The sequence below is a fragment of the Canis lupus genome, chromosome 15 (assembly GCF_048164855.1).
Source record: "Canis lupus baileyi chromosome 15, mCanLup2.hap1, whole genome shotgun sequence".
In the NCBI taxonomy this organism is placed as follows: Eukaryota; Metazoa; Chordata; class Mammalia; order Carnivora; family Canidae; genus Canis; species Canis lupus.
This window is the reverse complement of record NC_132852.1, coordinates 14,171,432-14,185,096: the sequence shown is the minus strand read 5'-3', so window position 1 is coordinate 14,185,096 and position 13,665 is coordinate 14,171,432. Positions and strand designations below refer to the sequence as shown.

Genomic DNA, 13,665 nt, shown 5'->3' with positions numbered 1-13,665 from the left:
TATCTGCATATTGACTGGAGTGGCAGTTACAAAAGATTTATACATTTGCCACAATTCATTGAAATGCATATTTAAAATCTGTGCATTTTCTTTTATGTAAAGGAGACCTCCATTACCAAAAGAAAGACCAAAAAATTAAGGTACAACTAAAGCTACCAAAAAAGTGATTTATTTCTGCTTATGGTGATATCAAAACCTCATAAATAGTACTTCATAATTACCTTCTAGTTATAAATATTCCCCCACCAATATCTATACCCCTACTCCACACAAACCCACTAAAGAATCCTATCATAAAACACTTAAGGCCTAAATACTCATTGACAAGGTCATATCTTTTACTTCTAAATATTTAATAGTGTTAGATAGTGTTACACAGAAATAGTGCTAAACAGCCAAACAGGCTTTATTTCATTTTTTGGTAAATAAAGAGAAAATAATGCTGAAACTATACAATGTCAAGACACAACATATGTGTGGACCAGCTGTTATGAGAAGATAATACATTTGTTCCCTAAACTACTTCACAGGAATGTCTTTAAGATTAATGAGATAATGGACCAGATTCTTTTTAGTGGGAAAACTACTTGCTGTGGGTAATTTGGGCACTTTAGGGCACAGTAAATCCATCAGACCACTGGGATACAATTATTGCACTAAAGCAAAATGGTAGGCTTAAAAACCTGTATTCTAATAATTAAGTTTTTAAATATTCAGAAGGGTACTCTCTGAAGCATAATTTATACTTGAACTTTAATTTCTTTAAAAACAAACAGAAAGCTTTCGATGTGAGTTAAACACGAAAGCCCTTCCATCCTTCTAAGATTAAGAGTTTATCATGATACTAGGTACCCAAGGATAAAGAAATGAAGATGCAGTCACTGTCCACAGGAATCTCACGATTTAGTGAAGAAAACATACAAATAAGTATTTTAAGTGCAATTGGACAAATGGTTTTTAAAAATCCCTATGTGCCTAGCACAACAGAAATACCTGGACAGGGCACCTCATTTGGAATGGGGGCAGGGCTGCAGGGTGGAGGGCTGGGTGCCAGAGAGGGCCTGAGGGAAGCAGCAAGGCCTGGGCAGAGGGGCCCTAGATGGATGTGGCCACAAGGGAGGGCCCAGAGGCTGCGCAGACAGTGCTCAGGGCTAGAACCAACCATTGCAAAGAGAGACAGAAAGCCCAGGTAGCACACAGCACAGAGGCAACGTCCACCAGTGCCAGGGTAGGCCAGAGAAGGGGATGCAAGTGGAGGCCTGTTGGGGGCAGATGGGAAAGAGCCGCATCGTAAAATCAAATGCATGCATTTGGACAAGACTTAAGTGACAAGTTTGGTAGCCATCGGCTTCAGGAAGTGATTGAGGTTATCACCCAAGGGGATGTGCAGGCTGCAAACAGAAGGCTACTACAGAAATCCTGACACCAGGGCCAGGCGAAAAGGAAAGAGGGCATGAGCAGCTGGGAATGGTAAAAACAAACAAACAAAAACAAAACAAAACAAAAAAAACAATAGAACAATCATGAAATCCAAGGAAGTAAAGAGCAAGAGGAAACCCACAGTGACAAGGGACTCTGTTGGATGAAGGAAGATGAGACCCAGGTGTTGTTTGGATGTGGCCATTTGTGGGGTCTCAGGTGAGCCCGGCAAGGGCAGTCTCTGTGACAACATGGAGAACAGTGGACACAGTGAGGTTCACGAAGCTTCCAGTGGGAGGAGAAAACACAGGGCCACAGCTGGTGCTGAAAGGCAGGTTTGAGTACAGATTAGTGGGGTTTGGGGAGATAGCTGTTATTTGTTTCTTTTGGTGATCTGGTTTAGTTTCATTTTGGGAGTTTCCAGTGTTTAAATACTAAGACAAAAGAACCACTAGATAAAGAAATGGTGGGAGAAATTTTTAAAACCAGAAAATGATCATTAAGGAAATGAAAGAGGAAAAAAGGATGGGATATGAAAGTTATTAAGAGGGCAGCCCCGGTGGCACAGCGGTTTAGTGCTGCCTGCAGCCCAGGGCATGATCCTGGAGACCCGGGATCGAGTCCCACGTCAGGCTCTCTGCATGGAGCCTGCTTCTCCCTCTGCCTGTGTCTCTGCCTCTGTGTGTGTGTGTGTGTGGGGGGGGGGGGGGGGGGGGTCTCTATGAATACATAAATAAAATCTCAAAAAAAAAAAAAAAGAAAGTTATTAAGAGGGTTCTCAGGGGTTGGGGCATCCAGGAGAACCCCTCTTCCACTGAGACAGGAAGGAAGGCCCTAAAGGTGGCTTTAGGAACCTGAAAATCTATAGGTAGTGAGAGGGAAGCTGACTTAAATCTTCTCATTTTGGTGCCGTGAGAGCTTGTGCTGTCGAACCAGGACAGGGAGGCTTGTTTCTGCTTCCGCAAATATTATTTAAAGAAAAACAGATAAACTTGTTTGAAAGTGAGATTTAAATAGTTATAGATTCCAGATATTCCACTGAATTACTTATTTGCGATGACATAAGGCGTTACAACTGTTCAGAATGAACTGAATTTTACCAGAAGTTGTCCCTTCCATCAAAACTTAAAATATTTGGATGTCAATCATGGATAAGCAGTAAAACCCACATATAATAATACAACCAAGAAAGGTTTACTAGAAAATACAAAAATGAAAGCTAACTTTAAAATCCACAATTATGAATTCTTCACGGAATTTGTACAAACTTTCAGGGAGAGATACCTCTACATGAAAGTCACATTATTCCTAATCACATGGTACAGAAACTAGTTATGTAGTTATGCTGAACTAGTGTGTGCATGAAAGCTGGTTCCGAAACTATATGAACCAGATGTTCTATTGTAACAGGTGACTAGCTATCTGTGTTCGCCAAGAAACTGACTTAATTCTTCTAAGTCCTTGCTCCTTTCGATCTCTCCATCCCATCTACTTGTGAAAATCAGACAATTTTACAGCCCTCAAGCGCACAGTGACTCACTATGCTGCCTGCATGCCCACCATGGTGTAACATTCACCATGCCATACATCCCAACTGCCTCTTGCCTGGCTCGCTGGCTGCCATTGGTTTGGAGGGAGCATTTTATTATCCACTCTTGGTTGCCTCCCCGGCAGAGGCCCTCCTTGCAGTGTGAACTGCTGGAAGCGAGTCCTGCAGCCCAACCCCAACTGCACTTGGACTGGAGCCTCCCACCAGGTCACCTTGGGGGCACAAAGCCCTCTCCCCAGCTCAGGGCACACCCCATGGCTTCAGCCTCTGTGGATTTCAGGCATGAATGAAGCAGTCCCATCAGTTCTGGAACTCTTCCCCATCACCCTGGGAAGTGAGTATTTGCACAGATTTAAAGAAAAAAAAAAAAGACCTTGACAGAGAATCAGTGGAAGGTTATTTTCTCAAATCTGATATAAGTACTGTGAGCATATTATATATATATATATATATATATATATATATATATATATATATATATATAAAACATCCTGAGGTTTCTAAGAGATCACTGTTACTCACTTGGGTTTTTTGTGCCTCTCAAAAATTTTATCATATGACTACACAAAGGCAGCTGCAAGCCATCACTAATTACTAAGCATCAAGGAAGATATTTTTTATAATGGTCTTATTCCTAAAGATATTAAAAAGTACTATATATTTTTAAAGATCGTATTGATTTATTTGAGAGAGAGAAAGAGAAAGAGAGTGCACAAGCAGGGGAAGGGGCAGAGGGAGAAGGAGAGCAGGGAGCCCAACACGGGGCTCAATCCCAGGACCCTGAGATCATGACTTGAGCCGAAGGGGTATATTTTACAAAGTTGTTCATGGCCACAGTAATCCTCTGTCCTAGCCTTATCATTCAGCGATCTAAACAATTAAAAAGCTGTTAAAGTGAGAGGTGCTTCCCTTGCAAACACAAAGAAATCAGGAAACCAAACCAAAACAAGGGTAACAAGGGTTTAGGTCTTTTCCACAGTACAGCTGCATCTTCTAGAGTTCTGATGGGTCAACCTCTCCCCCATCTGACACACGTAGCCACTGGACCTCGCTGTACACACGCCCCGCACACCCAATTCTGTCCGTGGCAAGACCAAGAAAAGGAGGAATCCCAACCTGGAGGGCAGTGGTCATGGAATGAGGAGCTCATGGTCTTCACTGGCCCCCACAGCTGTACTCAAGAAAACTTACCCCCTACCAAGCAGACAGACACAGGCAAATTCATTTCTCTGCCTCTGCCTCCATAAGCCCAATTTACATATGGGCCCTAGATTCCAAAATGGGTATTTCAGGTAATATTAGTCACTGAGAAAGTGGGGTTTAAAATAAAGAAATTCAGGGACACCTGGGTGGCTCAGTGGTAGAGCATCTGCCTTCGCCTCAGGGCGTGATCCCGGGATCCTGGGATCGTCTCGCATTGGGCTTTCCATGCGAGCCTGCTTCTCCCTCTGCCTGTGTCTCTGCCTTTCTCTCTGTGTCTCTCATGAATACATTTTAAAAAAAGAATCTTTAAAATAAAATAAAATAAATTCACTTTGTAGAGTCTTAACACTTTTGTAGGATTCTAGATTTGGGGGGATTACTTTTCTGCTATGTTTGTTTGATTTTATAAAAAAAGAAAAACTTACTGTTGACGTGATCGATGTAGTAGACGCCAATTTGTGGGTCAAACCCAGCTTCCCATCCCCACGGCAGCTCATCCCCAACACAATCAGCAAATGACAAGGGCTTCGTTAACCTGCAACAGACCAGAATAAATGCACAGGTGATTCCTTCCATCAAACCATGAATGTCCACATTTGGTGCCCCAACCACAAGTGGAGACCTGTCTAGGTGGCGATTCCCTTTTGTTCTCGATTGTGTCTAGAGTTTGTACTGCTATGTTTGAAATCTTCAAGGAAACAAACTGGAATAAAACACAGATGATCATCCAAAAAAGTCACAATAAGTCATAATGCCCTTTACAAGTTTCACAGCTTAAGATTGGGAGATAAATCCACACAATATGTAAATAAGGCCATTTGAAATCAGAGAGAAGTCCAAGCTATCCATAAGGAGGCCTGGGACCTAGCTCTAGCTCTACAGCTAAATGGCTCTCCCATTACAAAGAAGGATTTGTCCCAGGATTCAAATACTGGCATCATGGAAATCATCACACCAGTAACTCAAAGACAAGATAAATGTACCAGGCTACAGTTACTCCAGACTTAGATCCTCTTCTATAAATTAACTGAACACCTACTCCATTGTGAGGTCCACTATGAGTTCTCCTTGGCAGGAGAGGCCAGTATATTTTATTTTTGTAAGCATCTTTTTTCTTTTAAAGATTTTATTTATTTATTCATGAGAGATACAGAGAGAGAGAGAGAAGCAGAGACCCAGACAGAGGGAGAAGCAGGCTCCATGCAGGGAGCCTGATGTGGGACTCGATCCAGGAACTCCCGGATCACGCCCTGGGCCAAAGGCAGGCGCTAAACCACTGAGCCACCCAGGGATCCCTATTTTTGTAAGCATCTTACACATACTAGTCACTCAACACAATTTTTAACAGAGCCAAAGTATTTATCTATCAATACAGTGTCACCCTTTGAAGCCACTTTATGCTTTCTCCTTAAGCTTTAAAATGAATGAGGGGAAACTACAGTTTCCTAAGCAGAGTACAGGTTTCAAACTTTATTTGGGCTTGATTTTCTCTCTCATTCATTTTTTATTTTGAGACTTTTTCCTTGGCTGTTAGGGCAGCCATGGGCAGGCTAACACTACAGATTAGTGAATGCCCTGCTGTTGGGTGGCCAACATCGGCGGAGATAGCTTCTGATTTAATGCACTGGTAACACCAGCACAATTTTATCATACAAAATCACCTGCAACCCCTTTTATCCACGCTGATGAATATCAACAATGTCACAGCTCAGCTGAAATATAGCTCGTTTCCAGAATCTCATCATCCATCAGAATAACAAACTGTGTCACCACCCTTCAGAATGCTGGGAGAACAAAACGAAAAGGAGGGAAACCCTTCCTTCCCAGGCCTCGCTTACAATACCCTCCCCTCCAAGGACATAAAACACCAATGGATGAAAAGCAGGGAGTGTCACCTCTTCTCTCAAAGTTGCCATAGCCTGAAATCTGCTTCTGGAGACAGCCCCAGGGACAGTGGCCTTTGAAACCAGTTCAGATGACAAAATAATGAAAACATGCAGCTCTGCCCCTGATGCATGAGGAGACCCCCTTACTGGGGGCCTCTACTACCCCAGGTTCCTTCTCTCTTAAGTGGCGATCACACCCTCTCTCCTCTCCCTGTGTTTAGCTACCTCCTAAGATTAATGTGAGATTAACAAGGAATTAACTTAGAACAGTGTCTAGGACATGGTAACAGTCAACAAATGTCAGGGATTAGTGATACAAGCACAGCACATGAACTCTCTCATTGGTTCTTCAGAGGAACAGAGTCAGGCAGTAATTCTCAAGGTACGGTCCTCAGACCAGCAGCATCCACATCTGGGCACCGGTTAGAAATCCATTCTTGGTCCCTAGAGGAGGCCTACGGAATCAGAAACCGAGGGCCCACGAAATGCATGTTTAATCAAGCTCTCCGGGTAATCATGGAAAATTTTGGGAGCCACTGGCTCAGGAGGTAAGAGCTTGAAGGTGGCATCAGAGACCTAGGTTCAATTCCTTGTCTGCCACTTACCTGCTGTGCAACTGAGGGCAGGTTATCAATCTTAAAAACCCCAGCTTCCCAAACTTTTTGTAAAGGGGGGCGGATCGTGATGTTTAAATGAGAACTCAACAGCATAATGCTCACCAAATGGTGAGCTTCAGTATGTACTAGATGAGTGAAATGAGCCTCAGACATGTCAGGCAATGCACCCAATAATACAACAACTCGTCAGATTCACCTTGCAAACCTGGAGTCAACCTGAACCCAATCCAAGTCAAAAAAACATGCTCTTAGAGTTGTGCTTAAATTCTGTCTTATCATAAGCTGCCCAGGAAAACTGACAAAGGAACTGGATACTGTATGAAAAAATCTCTATACCATAGGAAGTGGCCTTATCTTCAGGTAATGTCTTTAAGACTGACCTCTACACAGGTAAAGCTAATTATTAGATAAAGCCCCTGTGCCAGGTTACCTTGCATATTATTCTGTTCTCTTTCCCTCACTCCTTTTTATCAATGCTGTTTAAAACGCACATGATCCTGAAGAAATGAGCAAGACACAGATAAATATGTAAGTTTAAATGACCCAAGAGTGGTATTACACAAGTGTTATCCTGGTACCCAGTCAACATGCGTGAGTATGACAGGAATATATTTATCACTCCAAGAATGAGATGTCACAAAAGCTTCAGCACATGTATTATAATTGCAAGTTATGATAATTTGACTACCCTTGGAAATAATCCAGGTTTTCCTATTAATTGCTCAACAGATAATAAGCATTTTATTAACTGTCACTGTTTTAAGCCTAGAATTACATCCATAAGTATACATGTAATTATGAACGCAGTTAAAAAAAATTCAGACGTTTCCATTCCCAGAAATTTTAACATAAAAATTTCTTTGCAGTGGTGCTTCAAAAATCAATTAGATGTTTTATTTTCTGTACTCAGATAAAAACCTCATCTTTTCTCCACTCTATCAATATGTAAAACCATTAAATACGTATTTCTAAGTTTCAAAATGTTAGAATTTAATTCTTACCCAAATTACAAGATAAAAATAGAGTAAAAGTCTCAGACACCAAACAAAATTAGGCACTCAATTCTGCTGCTCTCCTGATAATGGGAACGTATTGCTATGACATACTAAGAAGTAACACAAAACAAAAAGAAGTAACAGATGCGTTCCAAAATTAGAAACAATATGACTTAGAACAAATACAGTGAGCAGAAATGTTGATTAGTTTCTAAATTTCTTCCCCTTGTTTTGCACAAGGATTCTCTGAAGCATTCGATCTTCCTTTGATGTTTAGGAAGCAAAAATGGATGGAGGGTTTTTTTTTTTTTTTTGGTTCCCCACAAAGGAGCAACATCATGCAAAGGGCCTGAAACTAACAAGTCTTTATGCTAGATTCCAGAGATTACTCTTTGCTTTAAAAACCGCCTTCTTTTGCACCGTGACTAATGTGAAGAAAATGCCAATTTACTGCAGCACTTTGCCAATGCTCACACACAAAATTTGAACTCTGCACGGTATTTCCTCTCTCCCTGGGCACTGGATCATCCTTCCACATGACCCATCATGAATTTAGGGCTCACCGACCATCCCGGAGACCTGGCCTGTGACACGAGGCTCCTGCCACACACAAGACACGCTTGCTCTTGACAGCCACATGGTGGTGGCTGCTGTGTGCGTGCCAGCACGAATCCCCAGGGGCTGAGTTTGTACTACTCGCACCAAAGGAAAAGCCTCTTGACGCAGAGAGCCATTCTCGGCTTAATAAAATTCTTGCCACAATTCCAGTTGCCCAAACATATAGGTGTCCCCGGTGACTTTTGCTGTGTGGCACCTGCTGCGGGCGCTGCGGGGCTGAGCCGGGGCCGAGGGCGCCGGGGGCGGCCTGGGCTTCCTCCGGGGCGCGGAGCTGGGCATGTGCTCCACAATTCGAATTGCAAGAGGGGGTAAAATCCGGGGATCTTTCTCGAGTTCTCGTAGAATGTTAATTTGGAATGATGTCAACGAGGCCCCTCTGAATGTCTACCTGTTTCTACCGCTACACTGGCCAGGGGACGTAGCAAAGGCCTAGAAAGAGGGGGAGGCGGAGGAAAGGGTGAACGGGGGCAACAGGAATTAAACAGTTCTTCGGAGGAACGATACAGACCACTTCAGAGGAGGGTGACAAGGTTAATACTGTGTCTTTGAGGAAATTAGCTTAAATTCTTCAAAAGGAGTCCTATTAGGCAGGAGGACTGCCAGACAGGGTGGGCCCCGAGCCCAGGGCCTGGGGTCAAGGAGAGGCCTGGGGCCCATGACGGCTCACCCGACGTTGCGGAGCTGGTGAGGAGCGTCCCGGGGAGCCCAGCCAGGCCCGACTCTCCAGGCTGAGTCCCTGGCATCTTTGCACCTGCTCGGTTCTCGCACGGTTCTTTTCTGTGGTGGCCCGAGGTCTGGTCTTCCTCGGACTTGCACCCCCCCAGGGGCTGATCTTATCCCTCACTGCCAGGGACAAGCAGGGTAATCTTTCTCCCACGTGATAGGCTTTCAAACACCTGACCACAAGGGTCTTGTTTCCCAAACCTGCTCTCCTGGAACCCAGATGCCCGCTTCCCCTTCCCACAGCTTAGATCCCTTCTCTCCTCGAAAGCCGGCCAACCTCCTGCCCGTTAAGGCCCCGATGCTCCCTCCTCTGTGATCACGTCCCATCAGTTACTGTCATGTATCAATCTCCTCTCATATAGTCCACCCTAAAAAAGCTGGTCCTTAAATCTTCTGGCTCTCCTTCCAACATTCACTTCCTAACCATTTATTCACTCTAACCTGGAGATCTTAAATCTGGACCATTTTGGGAGACCCCGTCAAAATCTCCCGTGTGCCACCTAACCCATTCTTCCCATTCTGGAAGGCAACATTTGGGGGTGACTCACCTTTGACAGAGCATATCACTTACACTGCTGGTCTGGGGACTTACTTGACTGTATTATTGGAAAAATGTCAATGTTTACAATATTCTATGTAAAAAGAATTCAACTTTTACATGTAGTAGTTATACTAAAAATATAAAACTTCCCTGCTTACCAGGTACCACAGAGGCTTTACTATATACAAATATGTGTGTTAAATCCTCATAAAACTCTGCAAAGTACATGAGTATTATTGCCATTTGAATAGCCTATGCAGGGAAAAAAACACTTAAACTCTAATTCAATAGGTGCAGGCTGCTTCTCCCTCTGCCTGTGTCTCTGCCTCTCTGTGTGTGTCTCTCATGAATAAATAAATAAAATCTTAAAAAAAAATGATCTGACTGACGATCAGAAGTAGCTTTTCAAAAATACTTATCTTTTGATAGGACTCGTAGACTGAATTGCAATTTCTAAGTACCACTATATACGACTTATACACTCAATTCTGAAATAGGAGGTTATAAAATGATTCAACTTAATTGTTTATATTGTCTGCCTGGTTTAACTAGAAAAAAAGTTGGTGCCTGTAAGGCCAAAATTGCAGGTTACATTTCCCACAGGAGCTCTTCAATGTAAGCTAGGCCTGGAAATGTTGATCTAGAGCAGTAACTCTCAAAACTACGTGTACATCCAACTCATCGGAAAACTCATCTTACTAAAACAGATCGCTCGGCCCACCCCCACAGCTTCTAGTTAAACCACAAATCACAGCCCTAACCCACTCAGGTGATGGAAAAATGAAAACAAACTCAATTTAAAAATGAGGGATCCCTGGGTGGCGCAGCGGTTTGGCGCCTGCCTTTGGCTCAGGGCGTGATCCTGGAGACCCGGGATCGAATCCCACATCGGGCTCCTGGTGCATGGAGCCTGCTTCTCCCTCTGCCTGTGTCTCTGCCTCTCTCTCTCTCTGTGTGACTATCATAAATAAATAAAAAAAAAAATTAAAAAAAAAAATGACACTGGAGGCAGAAGCCTCTGCTTCAGAAAGATCTATTTGATGAAAACTGTATTTATGAAATGTTTAAACAAAATTAATGGCTTAATAATTTTCAGATTGGACCCATTTCATTTAATTTTAAGTAAACATTTTTTCCTCGAAAAAACATTTAAAAATATATTTTAACTTTTAAAAAAGATTTTATTTATTTATTTGAGAGAGAGAGAGAGAGAGCTAGAGAGAGAAAAAGAGATAGCATGAGTGGGGCAGGGGCAGGGGCAGAGGGAAAAGCAGACTTCCTGCTGAGCAAGGAGCCTGATGTGGGACTCAATCCCGAGACTCCGGGATCATGACCTGAGCTGAAGGCAGACACTTAACCAACTGAGTCACCCAGGTACCCCTAAAAATTTTTTTAAATAAATTCCTCAAAAGCAAAGTTTTCTTTTTCTTTCATTTTCTCACCTACATACAAAATACTAAGAAGTACTCAATGTCATTAGTCAACGGGAAAATGCAATCAAAACCATAATGAGGTACCAACTCATATCCACCAGGATGGTTACGACTGAAACACCACCACCCAAGATGGAAAGTAACAAGTGTCAACACAGATGTGAGAAAAGGGGAACCTTGGACGTTGGTGGTGGGAAGGTAAAATGGTACAGCCTCTGTAGAAAACAGGTTGGCAGTTCTTCAAAAATTAAAACACAGAATTACTACATGAGCCTGCATTTCTGCTCCCAGGTATATGTCCAAGAGAACTGAAAACAGGTACCCCAACAACTACGTGCGCCTGCATGTTCACAGCAGCACTGTCTACAGAGACCTTTAATGGCCATCACTGGATGAACAGATAACGCACGTGTGGTACAAACATGCAACAGGATGTCATCCAGCCACGGAAAGGAATGAACTGCCTACGTATGCTACGATGTGGATGACCTCAAAACGTCAGGCTAAGTAAAGCCAGATCCAAAAAGTCACATGTGGTATGATTCCACACATATGAAATACCCAGTATAGACAAATCCATAAAGATAGAAAGTAGAGGAGTAGTTGCCAGGTGCTAGGGAGAGGGGCAAATGGGGAGATACTGCTGGATGAATATTCTGGAAGGACAGAAATGTTTTGGAACCAGGTGGAGACGGTGCTTGCATAACACTGTGAATGCATACATGCCACTGAAAGGTTCACTTTAAAGTGGTTCATTTTGTGGCATGTGAATTTCATCTCAATAAACTATTTTTAAAAAATAGTAACAAGTCATAACAATGGCAAGACTCCAAGTGAATAAGAGCTTTTCACAAGAGGAAGGTAAATAATAAAAATATGTGAAAATGTGCGACTTCACTAATAATAAGAAATGCCAAATAAAACAGCAATGAGGCTAAATTTTAAGCCTATTAGGGTATCGAGTTTTTGTTTTGCTTTGCTTTGTCTTAATAATGAAACTCAGTTCTGGTGAGGATGTGAAGAATCAGTTACTTTCATTTGTTGCTGATAATTTGGTAACTTGATACAATCCTTTCAAGAAATTTGGCAGTGTTAGAAAACCATTAAATTGTTGATTCCATTTAACCTAGGAATGCTATTCTTACACAGTATTCCCTGAATCCTGTCCCGCAGGACTACCCCACAAAGACTCGGTATAAGGCATCTTACTAGCCGCTGTCTCCCTCGCCAGCCCACGAGCTTCTTAAAGGCAGGGCCCCGGGATCCCTGGGTGGCGCAGTGGTTTAGTGCCTGCCTTTGGCCCAGGGTGCGATCCTGGAGACCTGGGATTGAATCCCCACATCGGGCTCCCGGTGCATGGGGCCTGCTTCTCCCTCTGCCTGTGTCTCTGCCTCTCTCTCTCTCTCTCTCTGTGACTATCATAAATAAATAAAAATTTAAAAAAAATTAAAAAAAAATAAAGGCAGGGCCCCATTCTGTTCTCTACATCCCCACCACGATGCCCACCTCATACACGGTTTATAATCCATGCTGACTGAATGGATGCAGACTGGAAAGAAAGTCAGAAATGAGAACAATTATGGAAGGATTGTTAGTGGTTTTTTTTTTTTTCTAATTTTCAATTTACATAATTGTAATAGTAAATGCATTTCTTAAGAGAACAATATGAAGGTTAAGATTTAGGTGACAGTTGATAAATATACTGATGAATAGTTGATAATAAGGTGATAGTTAACGACTGGACAGGAAAGGAGAAAAATCTCTCAATATTGTCCCCAAATATCTGGCCCTATAACTTATTTTAGCTTATCATAATTACATTATGCATCATAAATGAGTAGCTAAACAGGAAACAGATTCTAAGTTAAGAGAGGTAAAAGAATTTATCGCAGGTGTTACAATAATTCAGCAATTTTTTAAAAGTATTTTACCCTACAGAAGAAAAGAGTGGTCAGCAAACACTCTAACCTGAACCTCTTTTCTCTCCTAAGTGCCAAGAAATGTTTGCCCATTGGATTATTTGATTTTGGAAAAGGAGCTTGAGAATTTAAGTAGATATGCCAGTAAAGAAGGGAGGAATGCTGGCCAGGGAAACAGGGCTTAACAGATTATTATCAAAACAAACAAACCAACCAACCCACCGAGACGGCCTCCTCTTCCTACCTACAGCTCACATAGTACAATGATTAGATAAGAGCCATTGCAGGCCCAGGACTGGAAGATGCTCGAAGATTCACCCTGGAGAAGGTGCTCCAGGAAGAACAACAGAGAAGTGGCCCACAGCACACCCCTCTGGATGGCTGGAACCTCGCCGTATCTAACCTCTTTCTTAGAGGGGCTAATAACTAAATGATTGAAATGATCCTGTATTACTTTCATCAAAGTTTAAGGAACTAGGATGATGTTTTTGAATCCCTATCACCTCATGTCAGCCCTAGCTGTGTGTTTCATTCCAGGCTATGTTTTTCTAAAATAAATATATACACTTGTATACTGAAGCACTTACAATATGATGCACATTTTTACAAGATCACTATTAAACTAAAATAAACTATATATACTATAGTTTTGAGCCCTGCCTTAAAAAACACAATACATTCCCATTATGAAAAATATATAAAATAGAATAAACTATTATTAAAGTCCTGCCTTTGGGACACCTGGGTGGCTCAGTGGTTGAG

At 42.3% G+C, this 13,665-nt stretch overlaps 1 protein-coding gene across 6 annotated transcripts in view; it reads right to left on the bottom strand.

Moving 5' to 3' along the window:
• Positions 1 to 13,665, bottom strand: part of WWC2 (WW and C2 domain containing 2) — a 204,863-nt gene that overhangs the window by 96,676 nt on the left and 94,522 nt on the right. For all 6 annotated transcript variants that reach the window (XM_072775906.1, XM_072775905.1, XM_072775902.1 and 3 more), the window contains one exon: positions 4,597 to 4,706. In XM_072775906.1, coding sequence (XP_072632007.1) covers positions 4,597 to 4,706 — 110 coding nt within the window. Of the gene's footprint in view, positions 1 to 4,596; positions 4,707 to 13,665 lie in introns of those variants that run through there.